This window comes from Muntiacus reevesi, chromosome 14, assembly GCF_963930625.1.
Source record: "Muntiacus reevesi chromosome 14, mMunRee1.1, whole genome shotgun sequence".
Taxonomy (NCBI): Eukaryota; Metazoa; Chordata; class Mammalia; order Artiodactyla; family Cervidae; genus Muntiacus; species Muntiacus reevesi.
The window spans coordinates 67,214,831-67,238,416 of NC_089262.1; the positions used below are offsets into that span (position 1 = coordinate 67,214,831).

General features: G+C 36.7%; 1 protein-coding gene and 1 non-coding gene across 2 annotated transcripts in view; both read left to right on the top strand.

Moving 5' to 3' along the window:
• The window catches only part of LOC136146598 (exocyst complex component 1-like), a 109,311-nt gene that overhangs the window by 66,473 nt on the left and 19,252 nt on the right, over nt 1-23,586 (top strand). Inside the window, 9 exon segments of the mRNA XM_065905552.1 lie at nt 2,301-2,406; nt 8,504-8,667; nt 9,236-9,343; nt 11,397-11,473; nt 11,991-12,219; nt 15,756-15,939; nt 18,143-18,258; nt 18,260-18,343; nt 20,754-20,948. Of these exon segments, the coding sequence (XP_065761624.1) occupies nt 2,301-2,406; nt 8,504-8,667; nt 9,236-9,343; nt 11,397-11,473; nt 11,991-12,219; nt 15,756-15,939; nt 18,143-18,258; nt 18,260-18,343; nt 20,754-20,948 (1,263 nt within the window).
• On the top strand, nt 16,126-16,198 carry TRNAG-CCC (transfer RNA glycine (anticodon CCC)). The gene has a single exon. It is a non-coding gene; the product is annotated as a tRNA-Gly (tRNA).

Below are 23,586 nucleotides of genomic sequence, written 5' to 3' on the forward strand. Positions count from 1 at the left end.
ATAAAATATCTAAATATATGTAAATATATCTAATATATTTTTATATACTTATAAAATAACTTAAAAAAATCAATAATGAACTATGAGTCAGTATACAAATAATTTAAGTGATATACCTTTGAAAGTTACATCTGATGTTTAAAGCAAAGTAAACTGTTCTAAAACTGGATGTGTTTGAAATTGAAGTGTAGATTTCATGATAAATTTAAAAGAATAACTAGGCATAGGAGTTTTTCTGCTGTGGATTTATTTAAATTTAGTGAAACTCTACATAAGGCATTTAACATAGGATTTGGAAAAATACATGGCCTCCCGCTGTTGACTCTTTCATCAGGGTATAAAATATTTTTGTATGATAATAAGCATAGATGATGAGGGAATGAGTTTGCATGTTAAATAATAGATGTTTTCATTTGAACTAGAATAAATTTTGTTTTTTAAAAAGAAATCATTTGATTATGAAAACTGTAAGATGTGGTAATTAAATTCTTATGAGAGTAACCTATTTGGGGCTAATTTACTACCCCATGCTGGCAAGGTATGGTAAAACTCAGTGTCCTGCTTCAGTGTCATTGATCCTGTCTGTTGGTATAATAATTTTTGAAACAGCATGGCATTATGGAAGAAGAGTTAAAAGATTCCCTTATTCTTTAGCACTGTAATTTTACCCTTAGGAAATTATTCCAAGAAAGCAGTTCATTAGAGATGAAAAGCTTGTTGTAACATTGTCTATCACAGCAAAACATCAAAACCAATTATGTAGTCTGTGTTAGGAGGTTGGTTTACTAAACTGAACATCAGCAGAGCATAATACTGTGCAGTCATTAGCATATGACCTGGAAAAGCGTGATTGTGCTGCCCCAAACACCCAGTATCGTATGAATGCAGCTATGTTTAAAATACATGAAAGGTAATGTGTAAATTACCATCGGATCATTGAAAAAGCAAGAGAGTTCCAGAAAAACATCTACTGCTGCTTTACTGACTACGCCAAAGCCTTTGACTGTGTGGATTACCAAACTGTGAAAAATTCTTCAAAAGATAGGAGTAGCAGACCACGTTATTTGCCTCTCAAGAAATCCGTATGCAGGTCAGATAGCAACGGTTAGAACTGAACATGGAACAACAGACTGGTTCCAAATCAGGAAAGGAGTATATCAAGGTTGTATACTGTCACCCTGCTTATTTAACTTATATGCAGAGTACATCGTTTGAAATGCTGGGCTTCGTGAAGCACAAACTGGCATCAGGATTGCCAGGAGAAATATCAAAATCCTCAGATAAGCAGATGACACCAGCCTTATGGCAGAAAGTGAAGAACTAAAGAGCCTCTTGATGAAAGTGAAAGAGGAGAGTGAAAAAGTTGGCTTAAAACTCAACATTCAGAAAACTAAGATCATGGCATCTGGTCCCATCACTTCATGGCAAATAAATGGGGAGACAATGGAAGCAGTGAGAGACTTTATTTTGGGGGGCTCCAAAATCACTGCAGGTGGTGATTACAGCCATGAAATTAAAAGAGGCTTGCTCCTTGGGAGAAAAGCTATGACCAACCTAGACAGCATATTAAAAAACTGAGACATTACTTTGCCAACAAAGGTCCATTTAGTCAAGGCTATGACTTTTCCAGTAGTTATGTATGGGTGTGAGAGTTGGACTGTAAAGAAAGCTGAGCACCGAAGAATTGATGCTTTTGAACTGTGGTGTTGGAGAGGATTCTTGAGAGTCCCTCGTACAGCAAGGAGATACAACCAGTCAATCCTAAAGGAAATCAGTCCTGAATATTCATTGAAACAACTGATATTGAAGCTGAAACTCCAATACTTTGGCCACCTGATGCGTAGAAGTGACTCATTTGAAAAGACCCTGATGCTGGGAAAGATTGAAGACTGGAGGAGAAGGGGACAACAGAAGATGAGACGGCTGGATGGCATCACCGACTCAATGGACATGAGTTTGAGCAGGCTTCGGGAGTTGGTGATGGACAGGGAGGCCTGGCATGCTGCAGTCCATGGGGTTGCAAAGAGTCGTACTTGACTGAGCAACTGAACTGAACTGAAAGTATAAAAGTGAAAATGTGAGTGTGATTATTCAACTTCATATTTTTACAAACTGTTAATATTATGATGCCAGTTCAGTTTTTTTAAAAGATGGAAAATAGCCTTCTTGTGTCCTATGAAATGCATCAAATATTTTCAGACCACAAAATTGAAAACAAGCACAAAGGATATGGGGGGATTGAGAAATGGAAATTGTTATACTTGTTTTATTAATGAGTATGTGTTGTTTTCACTTTTAAGAATTGCATGGATTGTTTGTCATGACTCTGTGAGAGAGAAATTAAAGATGTCTTTGAAGTTGCAAAGATCAAGATGACTGGCACAACTAAAGAAAGCAAGAAGCTTGGTAAGCTTAGGCACCTCAGTCCCCTTGTTTTCTCTTCTACTAAAAATTATTTATCTGTGACACATAATTTTAAGACTTTTTAGGCAAGGTGGAAGGAGATACAATAGAATTAGTAAAAGAATAAATCTAATGCATTGGTTTGATTTATAGGTTTTTCATGGAACAAGTATGTCTCTAAAGCCTTATTTTTACTAATTAAAATTCTGCAGTATGTGAACTTGACAGCAATTGTATATACATGCCGTGTCTAATAAAAGTACAGCGCAGACGCGGAACCCGTGAATACGGAGGACCAACCATGGGACTTGAGCATCCATGGATTTTGGTGTCCACCACTGGTGCTGGAACCAACCCTGCACAGATACCAGGGACAGCTGTGTATAGTCACAGCAGCAGCAGTTGGCCAGAGAATGAAGTGCAGTCTGGAGAGAAAGTACTAGATTAAGAGACAGATGTTGGAAGTTCAGTTTCTGATTTCCTAAAAGACCTTTTGTACCAGTTGGAGGCAAGTCTGTGATCTCTTAAGTCATTGCACTCCACAGGGAAGTGAAGTGATGCCTGGCTTCTTACTTGTCACTGGCTATTTTGAATCAAAAAGAAAGTTGCTAAGTGTTTTCTCCCCTGTGAAGGGGCTGTAAAAATGTCACCAAAATTTCTCCTGTAATTATACTTTATTTTTCCAAAGAGTTATTTTTGAAACAAGAGGGGTTTTTGTTGCTTCTAAATATGTTAAATAAACAAAAAACTTGATTTAAAAGGATAACCAGTGAAAGTATCAAGTTGCAAGGAAATGATTTGCCGAGGCCACGTTCTGCTCTTGCATGTACCCATCTCTGGGCTTTTTGGATGGAGTTCTGTGCCTGTCGGAGTCAGAACCTGGCCTTAAATGGCTACAGTGTGTCCTCTGTGTCTGCATAGCTCCCCTTTAGAACCATGAGTGTAGGTAGCATTTGCTTGTTGAAAGGAGCCTGTGCCCTGATTGAAATTGATAGCTCGTCTTTCCATTCTTTTCTTTAGGACAAAGAAGACTATCTTTAGTAGTGGGTAATTATTTTGTGATTCACTGGTTTGTGGTTTGTTTTTGTTTTTAATACAACACTAATATATTGGTGATACTAGTTCCGATTTTTTAAATGGTTTGAATCTGTGTATTGCACTTTGGTAAAGATACTGATAAAAATATTGGGACAATAGGCTTTTGGAAACAGAAATGCTAACTCATCCTAAAGGTTACTTGTTCTTAAACGGTGTGTTTATATCCTTGTTAATGTTTCACCATGGATATGTTAAATTGAAGAAGGAATTCATAGGGCCTGGACTCCATCTCAGGCCTGTCCGTGCTGATCGTGCTCGGCTGCCTCTCCAGTGGACTCTGAACTCTCTGCTTAGTGCCTGTGGGAACGACAATGGAAGGATAAGACCCCCTCCAGACAGGGGAATCTTGAAGATCACATCCAGGTTGCTCATTGCCTAAGAGGAAGCATACCGTAATCACCCCTGTCTCCGGACAGGTCATAAACTTTTCCTGTATCTATCAGGATGTAATCACAGGCTTATCGATTATTAACTGGTTGGAATGTAACTCCGGGCTTATTGACTATTGACTGTTTGAACACACAACACTTGAATGATGGGGTTATTGTAGTTGTATTTACCCTACCTTTGTTTATGTAAGTCTCAACGGAATTGAGGTGGTGGGTTTGGACACGTACACATGGGGTAGGTGGTGGGGTTTGGACACGTACACATGGGGTAGGTGGTGGATTTGGACACGTACACATGGGGTATAAAAGATTTTCACAAATGCTGGACGGGGTCCTTGGCTAAGAGGAGACTCTGCCTTGGGCCCGCCGGTGTAATAAACTGCACTCCACTATCTGCATTGTCCTTCTGAGTGAGTCTGTTTCCCGGAAAGCGTGGCTATAACAAAATCAGTTTTTCTTTTTAGTAAACAACATATTAATACAGTTACATGTTTAATGTTTTCATTTAGTATATTTGTCATCACTTGCTACTGCAGTAAAAGGGAAATCTTTCTAAAACTACCTCCTTGGGAGGTTATTAATGCCCCTGTCATAATATTAATTTATCAAGCTTAAGATTCTCATTGAGATAAATGACATAATTGGAATATAATTTAAATCAAATACAATACTATCTTAATGGTATCATTGCATTAACCTAAAACCTTAATTTTTTTTTCTTATTTTTTGAAGTTCTTAAATTATCTTGTTAAAAAATTTTTAATTAACCTAAGACAAGTTTAGAAGATACTTTTAAAACAGGGTTAAGATTACATCTCTCGTATGTATCCATTAAGTAGTAAGAAATAGGAGAGTAACCAAAAAATTATAGTTTCTATTACTTTGATGTTATCAGTTACAAGAAAGGAAAAACTAAATAATAAACAGAATTCAGAGGATAAAAACTATTTTGTTCATCTTTGAAAATGTAGCTTGTTGGTCAACATTTAAAAATAAATTTCAAGTTAAATACAAATGACTTCAGAAGTTCTAAGTAGATAGAATGTAAACTTTTTAAAGATACCTTTTCAAGGATTCGAATTATGTTTAAATCAGTTCTTAATAGTAATTACAGTTAAAAGAGAAACCTAAAATTTGGGGAAGGTAAATTTTCAATGGCTCAAAATTAAGGAATTATGAATAAAATTTTAAATTTGTTTTGTTTTTTCCTTGCTCTGAAAATGCTGCATCCGAGATACTAATAAAAATAGAAAGTCAGCGGCGGGCGGTTAAAAAAAAAAAGAGAATAGAAAGTCAGATTGAATGTATTTTACAAAAGGAAATTGTGTATAGTCATAGAGATTCAGGGGAATTCTCTCTTTTTGAACCATTCTTTACTCAAGTCTTTAACATCTACTTAGTTTAGATAATTTAAAACAACGTTAAAATGCCAGTAAAGCACTTTTTCTTTGTGGTAAGGTTTTTATAAAACCTTTGCCTTTCTAAGGTCAGAAGGTTACCCTGATACTCTCAGAGGTGTGGGATTGTCCTCCCGAGATTGATACTTTGGTGTTTTGTTTTTCTTCTGTATTCCTCAGATGTACTGAATGAAAAGACAGGCAAAGGATATCTAGTAATAATTTTTTAAATTGCCCATTTTTTTTCTTTTTACTACTAAGATAAGACACACAAGTATTAGTTGAGTCCATTTACATAATAACTTCCTTATCTTTAGTAATCCAAAACTTAAAAAATGATATGCCAAGCACATTTTTTCCAGTGTTTGTCCACTGAAATTAAGAAATCTTGTTGACTCCAAAGGGAGTCTTGAACACAAGACTACATTCAGTCCTGAGTGGATGATTCATTCAGTAAATGTTTATTAATTACCTATTACATGATAATCGCTGCTCGATACTGAGAATGCAGCAATGAGCAAAGACCCTACCCTCTTGGTGCTTGTACTCTAGCAGAAATTGTTTAAGGATATTTAAAATTTACCAGAATATTGTTACTTCTTGCTGATAAATAATATAGACTTTTTTATGAGCCCAAATAGGGCACTAGTAGTATTTATTAACTACTTTAAAAAAAGAAAACTATATGCAGAATCAGGCTTTGCTCTGAAACTGGTGAACTTAGTAGAGTGACACCTTAAGATCGCCAGCAGGTACTGTTCAGATTGACAAGCTAGTGGCTCCAGTGCATCCCCCGCTCCTGGTTGCTGTGTGTCCAGCCTTATCATTTCATATTCCTTTAAACTTCAGGCAGACAAGGCTAGGGAGATTGACATGTTTTTGGTGTGGCAAATTACTAGTTTATACTCGAGCTTTTGCCTAGCAATAGCAACTATCACTATCCCTGTTTGGCAGGAGTTGACACCTTGTTTTCCGTTTCTTAAATATTTCTAGAGTTATATTCATTAATTTTCTGTTTTATTCTATAATTTCTTTCTTTGCCATTCAAGTTAGATTCTCATTTGGGTTTAGAATGTTTCACAAAACGATCTCTACAATTGATCGAACAAATACTAAAGAGAGGTTTTAGATAAAGGAAATGCCAAATGACCCTGAAAGAACTCCAATTCCCACATTAGACCTGTCTCTCAGCTTTACCCTTCTACCTACCCATCTCCCAATAATTAGTGTTTTGATACATGTGTTTTATTCTCAGTGTTCACAGAGCCAGCTAAGTTACTAAACAGTTTAGCTTATTATTTCTAAAATGGTTTTAAAACTCCACTCATAATTTTTTTTATCAGAGGGAGTATAAAATTATTTAGTACAGTGGAGATTCCTTCCAAGAGCTTTCAGTGAATACAGGATTGTTAATGCATTTAATGTATAAATGTGCAAGTTCTTTCTATTAAATTTTCACTGTATTAAATTATTTACTTGAACTCTGTTTTCTTCAGAAATCAGAACTTGGAAGTGTAGTCTTTAAATTTAAGTACATCAGCTTAGGAGACTTAAAAGTGTGGGGGAGGTTTACAAATGTAGATATTTTTACCTGAATATTTGCATCAAATAGTACATTAAAAGACTAGTAAAGGTTTTTCTGTCATGTAATTTCTCAAGCAGTAGCTGACCAACTAAACATATGTTGCCTCTCTCGTTGCTTGATGCTCCTGGTTCTTTGCATGTGTCTTTTCAACTAGAGCTTTAACTTCCTCTTGTGCGCGGTTTGTGCAGATTGCAGCTTGCTAACTTGTCTTTGTCTGTGACGCTTGCAGCCTAACCCGTGGCAGCCACACTGCCTGGAAAGGCAGTGCTGTCAGACGGGAAGCCGAGAGTGGGCGTGCTCGGCGTGTCAGCAGGTGCTCTCAGTGCGTGTGTGTGTCTAGGAGCCAGTCGTTCATCCTGGAGAAGCTGCGCCAGAAACACTGCTTGCTCTGGGTTGCCAGGGCTTGGCCAGAAAGAAAACCAACAGAAAGGAAGTGGGATGACTGCATCCAAGAAATGTGTGGCATGGTTAAACATGTATGGTGGGTAGTCAGAAACTTATAAAAAGTCTTACCCGTTATACTTTTGTTTTCAGGCTGTGTTTAGAAACTATAAAATTTCTTGTACGTATGGTCAGATTTTGCATAATGAAACCAAAGTTTGTCTCTAACTAACTGTATATCATATTTGTTGTTGTTATTTTTTACTTTACATATACAAATATGATTTGTATATCATATTTTTTATCACTTATTTTATTATTTGTCCCTTCTGACCATCAGTGAATAATACAGGTTTAGCTGAGAAATAGTCAAGAAGAATAAAAATGTTTTACTGTTTAAATTTAATTCTGAATAGAAACATCACATTTTCTTGTAAAAATAGAATCCTTTAATAGTTTGGTGTATGTAGGATATTGTGCAGACATATTGTTCTCATTTTTCCTCATAGCTATGATAGATACCTATGTTTATACCTAAACTCAGATGTCCCATATTAATATAGTTAACTATGTATGTGTTATGTTAGTTGTATTTTAAATACAACAAATATTCAGGGTTTTGTTTTTGTTGTTAGTTTTTCTCTTTTCGTTTTGTTTAGTTTTTAAAAGAACTTTAATCAATTCACTTGCTGAAAAAACAGGAATGTCTGAGTTCAGGAATGTATTAAGTTGAGTCATGTGTAATTGACGTTTTTAGTAGGACAAGATTAATTGAGTGTTGGTAGTTTCATGTGGTTCAGCCTAATATGTTGATTCAATGTAGAGGCAAATAATATTGGAATATGGCAGTTTTTTTCTAGAAATACAATCATTATGTTAGCTAGTATTCTAGGGGGTCAGTGACTTTCATCCATAGTCATGTCTTCTGAGTGGAAAAGAACTCCTCATCTACTTTTGAAAAATCATCAGACAACTGTGATGAGACTGGGCAGGGCACAGTGTGATCTCTAAGATCCCTTTCAGTCTTATTCTGTGATTCTGTATGATTTCACCTGTCTTTACATAGGCTCAGAAGTAGAACACAAATCTTAATGAAAGAGGAAGACACTCTACATCCTCTTCATGTGGCAGAGTTGTGCCCTAACCCATATGAGCCCCAGAAGAGCAGGACAGCAGAAGGGAGCCCTGATGGATGCCATGAACCTTTCATTCGTGAAGGTCACAGCTTTTAAAGGTTTATCATTTCCCAGGTCTTCACGGGAGTTCCGGGAAATTAACCGGGTCTACTTCCAGTCTAAATAAGCTCAGTGTTCAGAGCTCCGGGAACCACCGGTCTCAGTCATCTTCCTTGCTGGACATGGGAAACATGTCGGCCTCTGATCTCGATGTCGCCGACAGAGCCAGGTTTGATAAGGTAAGATAAAATGACGCATGTTTCTTAAACATTACTGTCAGTTTTCTAGCACCAGTTTGTTACTGCTTTAATTGTGTTCAAAGATTTGGGCTCTATTGACTCTTTTAATTAACCGTGTCTTACTTTCCATTTCTGAATCTAAAAAAAAAAAAAAATAACTGGTCAAATGGCAACTGAAATGTGATTCATCAATTAAATGACATAACAGCTTTATTAAAATTTGTTATAAATCATAAAGAGCTTGCATTGTCAATCCAGTTATTTGAGTGACTACAAAGAGGAAACAACTTTTATGAAGCTAAATTGTTTAAATAAAGTTTTATCACTCTGTTCCTCTTTCCAGATTCCAAGTGAGTAATTGTTGTCAGTTTTGTTTTAGGTATGTTCTGACCCTGTTATGCCTCATCAATACTGCATTGTCTTGTCAATCTTGGAAGTATTTGTTTGGGGGATTCTATTAAGATTATAGATAAAGCTTCCCTGGTTGCTGCAGAAAAGTGATTAAATGTGGAATGTTATTTTAAGCGTTTTGTTCAGTTCTTTGTAGAATCATTTTGGTTTTCTTCAGATCTTTGAACAGGTACTGAGTGAACTGGAGCCCCTGTGTCTGGCAGAACAAGACTTCATAAGTAAATTTTTCAAACTACAGCGACATCAGAGTATGCCTGGAACTGTGGTATGGGTGACATTTATTTACTAGCTCATATTTGTGATCTATATCATAATTAGCCTAATCATTATGTTGTCATAATTTCAATATCAGAACAGAAAGAATTTACATTGTAAGGATTTTTTAAGTAATTTTTATCATATAAGATAATAAAAAAAAAGGATAGTGTTTGAGCATCTAATCTAATATTCTAGACTATCTTAGGCCTAAACATTCTCCAAATTGATGAGTGGGGGAAATGTCTGAGTTTACTTGGCAAAAAATATTTTTAAAAAGCAAATTTATTGTTTTAGTGATCAAGAAAAAGTAAATAGAATTAAAAAATTACAATGATGTTTTAATGTATATTTGTTGTTATTTAGTCACTAAGTCGTGTCTGACTCTTTGCAACCCCGTGGACTGTAGCCCACCAGGTTTCTCTCTCCATGGGATTCCCCAGGCAAGAATACTGGAGTGGATTGCCAGTTCCTTCACCAGGGGATCTTCCCAACCCAGGGATTGAACCCGTGGCTCCTGCATTGGCAGGCAGATTTCTTTCCTGCTGAGCCACCAGGGAAGCCCCCATGGTCTTAAAAAATAAATGAAAGCAAGCAAGAGAAAAATGGAGAGCCTCAAATCAGAATCTTTCTTATGGCTTTCTTACTATGAGACTGAGAGAGTAACAGGCGGGAAGGCCAGGGGTCTCCAAATGGAGGAATGAGGCTGTAAGTGCCAGACATTTTTATCTCTCCTAACCGGCAGAAAAGAACAAACCAGCGATCTGTTTTTCCTTCTCTATACAAAATTAAAAGGAGGTTTCTCCTAACATTCTGTGTGGCCATGACACCTGGTCTCACCTAAAGCTAACTACTCCCAAACCTTGAGTTAACCAATACATTTCTTTTTCGTATGGAAATGTTGTCTTAAGCTATGTTAATGAACCCCAGACTCCATCTTCAAGTTGGTTCCGCCAAAGGGCCTAACTTACTTGTTCAGGTGTTGTTCCCCTAATCTATGTAAACGAAACTATTTGTTGGTACAAGATGCAAGTCAATAGTTTTATGGCCTGGGATGAATTATCTGGTGCCATTCTAGATTTTATGACATTCCTTTCTTTTCATTAACAGACTGTGAGTGACTATATACCATACAGCTAAAGACTAGGAGGGGGGTACTCTTTTGCCCCCTTCTGATGCCTATGTCAGAAGCTTTCTCTATCTCCTTTATACTTTAGTAAAACTTTATTACACAAAAGCTCTGAGCGATCCAGCCTCGTCTCTGGCCCCGGATTGAATTCGTCTCCTCCGGAGGCCAAGAATCCCGCGTCTTATCGTTCAGCAACAACCTTTCAAGACCATAAACTAATTATTTAATCCCTACTTTTCCTCATCTATGTAATGGGTATAATAATGCCTATTGAACATGGCTCTCTGGTGGCATAAATGTAAGAAAATAAAATGAGCCATTTGCTAGAGTATTTTAAAGAACTTAAAAACACAATGCAAATCGAGTGATTTTTTTAAAATTAAGATGATCTTTAAAAGAACTAACATATAAAAACAGTGCTCAAAATTAAGTCTTTCAGATGGTTAGGGGGTTTGTTCTTGTAGATGGTAATTGCTAGTAAATTTGTTAGTTTCTGTAAGAACTTCTGACAGCATTTTTTATGCTCAAGTTTTATTAGGATGATTAATTTTATTAGAATGATTTTAATTTTCAAAATTCTCCCTTGAACATGTCCCTAGATATTTTCAGCTTTTTATTAAATTGTCCCCTCGTTCCTGCACTCCCTCTGAGTCTCCTCTACCTTTCTCTCCCGCCCCCCCCCCCCAAATGTGCTCACAAGCAAACACAGCTTCTCATTCTCAGATAAAATCTGAAAACAAAGCTTCTCCTGAACATTCTGAAGCAACATGTTAAATTATATAATTTCATTGATAATACTACCTTTAAAAATCATTATTTCTCATCATACATTCTCTCCTAAGAATTTGGAGACTGAGCAGGCTATTGCTATATAAACTAAACTCTTCAATTTGTTAGCCTTTTATTATGTGAAGTATCTGAATAATTTTTGCAGACTGAAGCAGAGGACACAGATGGAGGAACTTTGTCACAGCAACATAATGCTGGCACACCGCTGCCTGTTTCATCTGAGTATGTGTTTGTTACTATCTGTTGTTTATTGTGAAAAAAAAGTAAACTTTCAATTGAGCAGGAAGGAATGCTGCCCAGTGAGGAGTCCAGATTACTGTCCATAGCTGACAACACTCAGAGCACCGATCTGTGTGCCCAGTGTGTTACAGAGCTTCTCAATGAAGTAAACTTGGTCCCCTTTATGGCTCTTTGGCTTTTCTTTGCTCTTGTAATCACACAAATGCAGTCAATTTTGATGTTTGCTGGTAGGAAGTTGCATTTGAATTGTAGTGTATTTCTCAGAAATCACAAAGCACATTTCAGGACCCAGTTCTACAAAGGACGTTATTTTGAGTGATAAAAATGCAACCTCAAAAAAATATGTTTATGTTGGAAACCACTCTAGAATAATTAACTATTTGGACAGTGTTAGTTGATATATCAAATTTTAGTCATTTGTGTATACCGAGTGGATTAAAGTTAAAGGTAAATGCACCTGAAGCTTGTACTAACTATTCTGTTTTGTATTTCTGAACAGGAAAGATATGATCCGCCAGATGATAATTAAAATATTTCGCTGCATTGAGCCAGAACTGAACAACTTGATTGCATTAGGAGACAAAATCGATAGCTTTAACTCCCTTGACATGCTAGTCAAAATGAGTCGCCATGTGTGGACTGCACAGAACGTGGACCCCGCTTCTTTTCTGAGCACTACACTGGGAAATGTTTTGGTGACTGTCAAAAGGAACTTTGACAAATGTATTGTAAGTTGGGTATTTTTTTTTTCAGTAACTTAGAACTCTTAACCATTGCAGAGTATCTGTGTGTGTGTGTGTGTGTCTGTGTGTGTGTGTGTGTGTGTGTGTTTCAAAGACTTCTGGCTTCCCACCAGGGGACCTACTGTTCCTATCCCCACGCCTTGCAGCAGGGTATTGGCTGCAGTGTCCAGGAGCAGGCTAGTGCCAAGTTGTGTCCCGTCTACACTGTGAACCATGGCCAGTCCTGGAGTGGCTGACACAGAGGCAGCAGCGATTACACCCGAGATCCACTAAGTAACTGAAATCCCAGGTGACCAATTAGTGACCATAGATTTAATGAAGCAACTGAAACTTGAATTTATTGTTTTTCTTCTTTTAATATATCACAATAGGGTAATTAATATTTGGGTTATTTTAATTGATTAAAGTATTTTTTTCAGTTCAATAGCTTTAATCATATTGCTTTAAGAATAAATTGTTCTTATGACAACTTTTGGTAGTTATCATTTTTCTCCTAATAGGGAAAAAAATCATTAACTTTATTTTTTCTGTTAGGTTTTGGTAAGCTCATAGATATGAAGAGGATTGGGCCAGGTTCTAAAAAGAGTTTCATTTTATGAATATATTTAGTATTAATATGTAAAAATAGGTATTTATCATCTGAATTATTCTACTATGTAACCTCTAAGTTAAATCCAGTGCTTGAATAGCCATAGAATAATGAGTGAGTGAAAGTCACTCAGTCATGTTTGAGTCTTTGTGACCCCATGGTCTGTAGTTTGCCAGACTCCTCTGTCCATGGAATTATCCAGACAAGAATACTGGAGTGGGTAGCCATTCCCTCCAGGGGATCTTCCCAACCCAGGGATCGAACCCAGGTCTCTCGCTTTGCAGGCAGATTCTTTACCGGCTGAGCCACCAGGGAAGCCCATAGAATAATGAGAGAATAATAAAAATATTAAGGGTGATTAAAATCCACTTCATCTTTTATACTTTTTAAAAATAATGCTTACTGATTTCTGAAAGTTTAAAAGCCATCCGTAGAAACGTAAATGTCACCTCAACAGACTTGTTAACCCTCCTTCCCCACCAAATGATTGCACTGGCATTTGAAATATTATGAAATTTGGCCACTTATCCTCTTCCCTGCCCAGCTTTCTTCAGAAGTGATGATAAACCTGTAAGGTCTGATTGTAAGCTGATTGCCAAAAAGAAAATAAAGAATTACTAAAGTCTAAGATAATGAGTCCCATGTGACATAGAATAAGAATAGCTAGAACATTAACCATGAGAACACTGTACATTTTTAGAATATGAAGATTTTCTTGCTCTTATCAGTGAATAAAGCTAGTATATAAAACTTTAATATAATACCTCTCAATCCAGTTGAATGTAATTGTTAGAAGTGTAAGATATAATAGTGTCAGGGAGATGTAGACATAGGTTCAAATGAAGTGCTTAGCACATTGCCTGGTACAGAATAAGAGCTTGTAACTAATTGCTTGTAATGGTGATGATGATGATGATGATGACAGTAATGAAAGTGAAAGTAAAGTCGCTTAGTCGTGACCGACTCTCTGCGACCCCATGGACTGTAGCCTACCATGCTCCTCCGTCCATGGGATTTTCCAGGCCAGAGTACTGGACTGGGTTGCCATTTCCTTCTCCAGGGGATCATCCCGACCCAGGGATCGAACCCAGGTTTCCCACATTGTAGGCAGATGCTTTACCATCTGAGTCACCAGGGAACAATAGTGGTAATTAGTAATAGTTTGCTGAAGAATGTTCGTGTTCCTCTCAAAACTGGGAAGTGAAGAAATTTAGTTAAATTAACCTAGACAAAGGTATAAAGTCGTGTTTTTTCCCTAAATTGCATGTATTTCTAAAAGATGGACCTTGTCACTAAAGGGAAGAGGATGGTTCCTTCTGTTGGTTATCATCAATCTGTTTCTTAATTTAAATCAAGTCTTTTCACAGTGTCGTCAGTTGTGTGTGCTCAGTAAGTGTTACATGTTTTTGGTACTTGGGACAAGATCTGGACCTAAAGCATACCTTGAAAGAGTAGTGAATGGTTCTCTGTGTATTGAGCCAAAGAATGAATGTCAGACAACTGCAGAAAGTGGAATAGATGGTATCTGAGTTTAGTACTTTCATCTGGTGGCCAAGCCCAAAGTGTTCTTCAAGGAACGGGGCTAAAAAGATTAGCCTGCCAAGAACTAGGGATAAAATTAGAAACATATCAAGTACTACCAAGCTGGACATGCACTCCAGTACATTTCTTACCTGCATTTACTTTGCTTTTCAGGATTCCTCACACTACAGTGATGTGGTTTTGTACCCTTTAACCTTTGAAAATGGTATGATCTGGGTGTCTCTGCCTCATTGTATATTCTTGCCTTCTTTGTCATAGATTAATTAACCGTATAAGGATGGGTTTATTCCTGGGCGCTCTGTTCTGTTAATGTACATGTCTGTTTTTGTACCAGTACCATATTGTTTGATGCCTGTAACTTTGTAGTATAGTTTGAAATCAGGGAGCATAATACCTCTGATTTTGTTCTTCTTTCTTGAGCTTGCCTTGGCATTACGATCTTTTGTGTTTCCATACAGGTTTTAGAATGATTTGTCCAATTTGGATTCCTTTTATTTATTTTTCCTGTCTGATTGCTATGTCTAGGACTTCCAATACCATATTGAACAAAAGAACGGTTACTTTTCTAATCTCTACATGTCATATGGTTTTCAGGTTATACCCCCAGAATCTCAGCACAATGAAATTTTAGGTAGGAGTTGAAAATGACTCAACACTTGGGCAGTGTACTTCTTACTGGGAATAGAACTAGATCCCCTGGAAGTACATAGAATCATAATTGATTATTTTGAACCAAAGTGTCTATGTTCTGTCTATATGTCTATTTGTTACTTTGTATCCATCTTACACAAGTACTTTGCTATACTGATTTAGAGTGAATGACTAATAGGTACATGGAAAACTATATAATGCAAATCCACAGTAGAAGTACCTGTTCTCCTCTGTGCTCATACCCCCAAAACATAGAACTTCTCTATCCAAACAAATTTTAGGCTGATGAGATTTGGAAATGGTTGTGGTTCTCAACTTGACTATATAGACACCAACCAGAAATAATCTTGAGAGATCCTGTGTGTGCTCTGGTATCTGCTCTGCCCCAAAGTGGGCAATCATTATATACTTACCTTTTATAAATGATAGAAGTGTTCATTGGTTGTTTTTACTTGAAACAAAGACCTGAGGTTCACAAGCTTTGAGTGCATTTTGTTTTGAATAATTTGGATTTTTTCCCTTGATTTTAGTTCCTTCAATGATATCTATGTACTTTTTAATCTCTAGAAATAGTTTTTCATAGTTATCCATATTGTGTTAATCTTTGATTAGTAAATGTCCGAAATGTTCTAGGTATTAAATTACATCATGCCTTTGTGGTATATATATTTACTTTTAATTGTACGTTGTTTCTAAGTTGCTTAGCTATTTTTCTCCCTTGCTTTCTGCCTAACTTTAGAGTAACCAAATAAGGCAAATGGAAGAAGTAAAGATCTCAAAGAAGAGTAAAGTAGGAATTCTCCCGTTTGTTGCTGAATTTGAAGAATTTGCTGGACTCGCAGAATCAATCTTTAAAAATGCCGAGTGTCGTGGAGATCTAGATAAAGCATATACTAAACTTATCAGAGGAGTATTTGTTAATGGTAAACTTTTGTTACATTATGAAGAAGTTTTTGGTGGTGGTTTTCCTTATTTCTGGTGTTTTTGGTCAGTTGTTTTCATTATTTCTGATTAAGTTAGAAGTTGGGAGACAGATGTGTTCATTATTTTCCATAGTCTCTAGTCTTTTTTAAGTTTTCTGAAATTAAAGATTTCTTAAATTTGGGACTTCTCTGGTGGTCCAGTGGCTAAGACTCCACACTCCCAATGTGGAGAACCTGGGTTCAATCCCTGGTCAGGGAACCAGATCCCACATGCAGCGATGAAGTCCTGGCACAAGTAAATAAAAAAATATATATATATTAAAAATTATAATAATAATAAAGATTTCTTAAATTTGAAAAACAGTGTGTAAAACCCTTTTGTATTTACCAGGAACTACTTATATTTTAGGGTTCATATGGGCTATCAGTATGCAAAGTTGAAATTCATTTTTTAAACACAAAAATGACCTTGTGGATTACATTCGCATTTTAGCAAGAGTCTTCTTGAGCTGATCAACAGTGATGTCTGTATGTGTGTGTGCTTAGTCAGTCAGTCATGTCCGACTCTTTGCAACACCATGGACTGTAGCCCACCAGGCTCCTCTGTCCATGGGATTCTCCAGGCAAGAATACTGGCACGGGTTGCCGTGCAATCAGCCAGGGGATCTTCCCAACCCCGGGATCAAACCCAGGCCTCCCACATTGCAGGTGGTTTCTTTACCATCTGAGCCACCGGGGAAGGTCAAGAATACTGCAGTGGGTAGCCTATCCCTTCTCCAGGGGATCTTCCCGAGCCAGTTACTGAATCTGGGTCTCCTGCATTGCAGGCCGATTCTTTACCAGCTGAGCTACCAGGGAAGCCCAAATTAATGCTAAAATAGTGTAATTCATCATCTAGCTATGTCAGATCACACAGTTAAGTTACAGAAACAGTGTGGATGTGTTTAATTTGAAATAAATGATCTGACTGCATCAATTCAGGAATTTTTAAAACTAAAAAAAATGACCAAAGTAGAATTATCTCAACAGTTAGAGATAATACATTTTTGGTGGAAACAGGTTTAGGGGAAAGATGATAAATTACATGATTGAATGTTTATATGGTTGATATTTCTTTTAAAATTCAAAGTAGCTTTGCTTTGTCTGATTGTAAAGTAGTATATGCTCATTACATACCCCCCAAAATCAGCACACTGACTTTAAAAATCAAGAAGAAACTAAAGGTAATTTGTAATCTCATCATACAAAGGTTAACATTTAATTTTTACCTGTGTGAACTTTTCAGTATATCTCTCTCCCTGACAGACATGCACATATTGTGTGTTCTGTAATTTGAAATGTTTCTCACACCTTACACCCTGTTTGGAACCTGCTAGACTCTGTGATTCTAGTGTCTGTCCTTGTCTCCTGATACAGATAACCGTAGTCACTTCTGATGATTACATAGAGTTCCATCTGTCATTGTTTACTTAGCAGATCTTCTGTTAACAGGCATTTGGTTTGTTTCCAGTTTTCTGTATATTTCTGTATATTGTCCAATAATTTCCCTAGGATCAGTTATTAGAAATAATTCCTGGGTCAGAAGTTTTGTGTCTGTTGAGTTTCTGCCAAATAACCACACAGAAAGATTATACCTGTTTGGTCCTTTGAGCGTTTAGTGGAAGTTTCTGTCACATCTGCCTCGAGACCCAGTATTTCTCAGTATTATCAGTCTTATTATCCTTTGTTAACCTAGAAGGATATAAATCAGTTTTGCTTACACAGTTTTACTGTGTAAGAGCTTCCAAATTATATGTTAAGTTTATTCGTCTTTCTCTTTATGACTTCTCAGTTTTGGGCCATTCTTAGAAAGTTCATACTACCACAGAATTATTTCTTTAATTAGGTTTATTTTTCTTAGTACTTTCAATTGCATTCATTTATTTGCCTTTGACATTTTAAGCACTTGAACAATTTAGGATTTGGTTGGCTAAAAGATGTGAAATAGGAATCCAAATTTAGCCATATATATATAACTGTTTTAGAATGATTGTTTATTTAGGTTTAGGTCGATCCTTCAATACAGTATGTTTTATTTGATTAAGTCCAGAAATGTGCTTACTTCTTAAAGTTATAAATGAAAAAAATCATGTAATTTTTCCATAGCTAAATGTGGTCATATTCATACCAGGTCATCGTTACATTTTTTCCATTTTTGTTTTAGTGGAGAAAGTAGCAAACGAAAGCCAGAAGACCCCCAGGGATGTCCTCATGATGGAAAACTTCCACCATATTTTTGCAACACTTTCTCATTTGAAAATCTCATGTCTAGAAACTGATAAAAAAAGAAGCCAAACAAAAAAACACAGATCACCTTCAGTCTTATGTCATATACTCTTTAGGACAACCTCTTGAAAAGCTAAATGTAAGCATATTTTCATTCAGTATATTTTTCTTGGTTTTGAACCTGTGTTTAGACGTGAGTAACACAACAGACATTTAAATTTGCTCATTCACTGGTGCAGGAGGATAAGGAAGGATGGACTGAGATATTGAAGCTGCTCAGACACTGCTAGATGTTTTATATACATTATTTCTTTTAATTCTTGTAAACGATGATGTGGGGTAAGATAGCATTATCCTTGTTTTACAAATGAAGAAACTGGAAGTAAATAAAAAGTTATAGTAATTGACAGGTAGCAAAGCAGGGGGATTAACCATAGATTTAGCCTTTTCCATTATACCAGTCTTCCATTTCTTACCTCATAAATGGCTAACCTTTATCCCTAGCTCAGATGAAGATTTTGAAAATTCTATCAAGATAAAAAGAAAATAAAAAATTGTTTTATTCATTGCCTTTTCTTTATCCTTCCTTTCTTGACTTGTCATTCCCCAGAGCAAATCTGATCTTTAAACATGAGAAATGGTAGTTTTAGAGAACTTTGCAACATAGTAGAAGCTTAAATGGACCCTTCTAACAAATTAGGTCCACAGTGTGATTAGTCATCTTTGTTTTGAAGTTAGAGTCAAATAAAAATTGTCTATCTGTTGTCAGCAATTCAAACGCAGAACCAGTGCCTTGTAAACTGAAGAACAGGCAGATGTTCCTTTAGGGTAAAGGGTCTGTCTCAGACCTAAAGCCTGCATGATGCGTAACTGCAACATAAAGGAACTTCCTTTGAAATCAAATTTAGAGCAGACACATTGATAAATCCTTTATTATGTAACATTGTTAGAGAAGCTCTAGCCAATGCAGTAAGACGGAAACATAAAGATATATGGAAAGAGAATCGTACTGGAGTGGACTGCTGCTTCCTTCTCCAGGGAATCCTACCACCCAGGGGTCAGATCTGGGCCTCTTGTGTCTCCTGCTGGCAGGCGGAGTCTGTGACTGCGCCACCCGGGGAGCCCTCGGACTTACAGTCACCTGTGTGTGACCTGTGGGGGTTGTCTCATCTGGTGAAGGAAAGTATGTTTTTTAACCTAGTCAAGGTATATATATATATCAAAAAACAATTTGTTTCCTATATGTTATAATAACCAATTAAAAATCTGTGTAAAATAGAAAAATAAATACATTAATTAAAATCTGTGTAGAAAAAAAATTTAAATATCTGGAACAGATTTGTCTAGAAAATTATTATTAAAAATGTAATAATTTAATGAAGAATAAATAAATAATTGCTAAGAAAATTTTAGAGAATAGTAGAGAGGGGATTTGACTTGTCAGTATTAAATCATGTTGTGCTCAAGTAAAGACTTGCCAATATACATGTTAAAAAACCAATTACACTTTAAAGGCAACCTGAGAAGAATGTTTATAACAGCACAACAGTCAGTATGCTAAATATAAAAGATCTTTTTAAAATCAATCAGGAAAGCACTAGGATCCCAATATATAAATGGGTATGGGTTCTGAATGTACTTACTGAGCATATGAAAAGCAGATAAACTTCATTTCTAGCTGAAGAATATTGAAATAAAATGACAAATAAACCTTTCTTACCTTTTTTTTTTGGCTACACCACTTGGCATGTGGGATCTTAGTTCCCCATCCCCGTCCGTCCACCGGGGATCCAATCCATGCCGTCTGCATTGGAAGGGCAGAGTCTTAACCACTGGACTGCCAGGAAAGTCCCCCTTTTTCACTTTTCAAAATGACAAAGATTTTTCTTTAGTTATGATAATGCTGATGATAGTATGATAAGATTAAATAGTGTCATATACTGCTGACAGAAATATAAAGTAACTGAACTTTTCTGGGAAGCAATTTGTGTATATGAAGAGTCTTCAGAATGCTTAACAATTACACTCCTCAACTGAGGAATTATAGTCCTAGAAATTTATGCTGGACAGTCATCAAAAATGTGGGTAAATACCTATGTATGAAAGTTATTTATAGCTGTATTTATAATAGATTTTGTTTTTGATGAGTAGATTTTGCCAACTTCAAGAGAAAAAGTAAAAAATATTAAATACTTAATACTGAAGGAATGAATAAACATAGTATAGTCATTGGACGGAACATGATGCAGCCATTAAAATTTATACTTTGGGAAAAACTTAAAATATTAAATGAAAAATATAGCATACAAAATTAATCTCATTTTCATACTCACACATCAAACGACTAGAGGGAATTCTAGTCTTTTGACAGTGCTTATCTCTGAGTAGTGTGATAATAGCTGATTATTATTTTATCCTTTATATTTTTACACACTGTCTGATTTTTACACAGTGGATATATACTATTTTATAGTCAGATTTTTTTTTTTTTTAATTTAAGTGGTAGTGAGAGCCGTTCTTAGCCGTTGTTTCTTTTCATTTCCTTGAAGCACTTCTTTGAAGGTGTGGAAGCTCGGGTGGCACAGGGTATAAGAGAGGAGGAAGTGAGCTATCAACTTGCGTTTAACAAGCAAGAACTCCGAAAAGTTATTAAAGAGTATCCTGGAAAAGAAGTGAAAAAAGGCCTCGATAACCTCTACGAGAAGGTTGATAAACATTTATGTGAAGAGGAGAACTTACTCCAGGTATGCTTTAGTTCTCTTAACCTACCTAGATTGCACATCCTTATATATATCTATTTTCCCCTAAATATTCCTCTAGAAATGCTATACATTTTCTAATTTTAGTGCAGGAGGAAAGCGCCATATAAAATGCAGACAAGATTAGTAAATTGTGAGGAAAAAAGGAATATTTATACAAGTTTATATGGCTCTCTCTGTGTATTTTATCTTTCTGTTGTATCATTTTGAGACATTAAGTTGTTTTGCTTTTGTTTGGGGATGGGTTTTTCATGACTTTCTGTGTTTTGTTTTAGTTTGGAAGGTAGTAAGGGAATGGAATGTGGAGTGATTGTGAGCATGGGAGCCTGGATATGGGTTCATAATCTGCCTCCAGGTAAAACTGCCTGGTTTGGAGCAAGTTAGTTCACCTCTCTGAGCCTCAGTTTCCTTATTTGAAAAGCAGAAATAATACCTGTACTCTCTAGGTGGGCACTAATATTATTGCCATTGCCATTTTATACATGTGAAAATCAGAGCTTGGAGAGGTAGAGTAATGTGACCACGATCCCATAGCTAATGTATGATAGAGTCAGGTTTAAACCTCAGTTAGAGATGAGTAAGAATCACTCTTGATTTTAGCATCATGGAAGGCTTCATGAAGGAAAGCATTTATGTTAGTCTATGGCAGTCAGATACTAACTTAACAGATAAAATAGAAGTGGCATTCCCAGTGGAAGAAATACTGTGAGCTAAAAGATGAGAAGCAAAAAGTGTAAGTAAAGCTGTTTAGTAAAATAGTCTTAAGCTGACTATTAGGAATTTAAGATTTGTGACATTTAGGATTTACAAGGAAAAATCCTAGAAGAAGGCACTCTTTGAACTGGCAGATAGAAATGGTGTTCGTTCATAGTACCCACCCTCACCAGGTTGTCATGAGACTTAAATAGAATAATACGTGCATAAAGCCCTTTGCACTGTGCTGATGTGAAACAAGTCGAGTAAGTGTAGCCTATTGACAGCGCTGCCGTGTCAGTGTGTGTGTGTCAGGTTCTGCCTTGATAGTTGTCTAAGGTTTATTTTCTGATGGGACTGTTCATTTGTTTACTTTTTCTTGACTGAAGTACAGTTGATTTACAGTGTCGTATTGATTTCTGCTTATATCTGTCAGCAATTTAGTTTCCACTTCTAGACTATAGATCCCTTTGACTGCTCATGATTAGTCTGACTCATCTTGGTGTTCTCCATGTCATCAAGAAGTGTTTTGCATCCTTAATTTTAGATAAATTAAACTTTCATCTGCTGTGAAGTTTCATTTAATCCTTAGTCTTATTTCATACATAGTAGTGCATAGCCACATCTGTGTTGGCTATTGGAACAGATACAATAACAGCTGAAATGTAATAAACATTACTGTGTCAAACACTGTTCTGAGCACTTTACATACATTCACTCATTTAATCTCATTTGAACCTGTGGGGAAGGTATTATTATCACGACCCAGTTTACAGATAAGGAGGGCCTTGAGGCACAGAAGAGTGGTGTAACATACTCAAGGTCACTCGAGGAGTTACGAATCTTCCTTCAGGATGTACATTCTTAACTGTTGTTGTTCAGTCGTTCAGACGTGACTCTGTGACCCTGTGGACTGCAGCACGCCAGGCTTCCCTGTCCTTCACTCTCTCCCAGTTCAGCTCCGTCGCTCAGTCGTGTCCGACTCTTTGCGACCCCATGGACTGCCCAGAGTTTGCTCACATTCATGTCCATTGAGTCGATGATGTTACCTAACCATCTCATCCTCTGCCACCTTCTTCTCTTCCCACCTTCAATCTTTCCCAGCATCAGGGTCTTTTCCAGTGAGTCGGCTCTTCACATCAGGTGTCCAAAATATTGGAGCTTTAACTTCAGCATCAATCCTTCCAATGAATATTCAGGGTTGATTTCCTTTAGCACTGACTGGTTGGATCTCCTTGCAGTCCAAGGGACTCAAGAATCTTCTCCAGCACAGTTCGAAAGCATCAGTTTTTTGGCACTCAGCCCTCTTTATGGTCCAAGTCTCACATCTGTACATGACTACTGGAAAAACCATAGTTTTGACTCTACAGACCTTTGTCAGCAAAGTGAAGTTTTTGCTGTTTAATATGTTGTCTAGGTTTGTCATAGCTTTTCTTCCAAGGAGCAAGCATCTTTTAATTTCATGGCTGCAGTCACCATCCACAGTGATTAACTATTATGCTATCCTGCTGCTAAGTCACTTCAGTCCTGTCCGACCCTGTGCGACCCCATAGACGGCGGCCCACCAGGCTCCCCCGTCCCTGGGATCTCAAGGCAAGAACACTGGAGTAGGTTGCCGTTTTCTTCTCCAAAATGGATGATGCCATACCACATATATTCAAGAGCAAAACTACCAACCAGTGTGGTAATTTTATTCGCCCAGTAGGTTGTGTACTAACTTAAAGCATTTATCTCATCATAAATGCCTTTATCATTTTTCTACGACTGAACAGGAAATTTTCCTTTATTGTCTCGCTTCTTGTATTTGAGAATGGTTATCCTATATGTAATTCGTTGAGACTTCTCCAGCTTTCAGTAATTCAGTATTGGTTACAAATCATGTAATTACTAAAATACTGTATCGAATTTTTCCTTCTGAATAACTATTGTG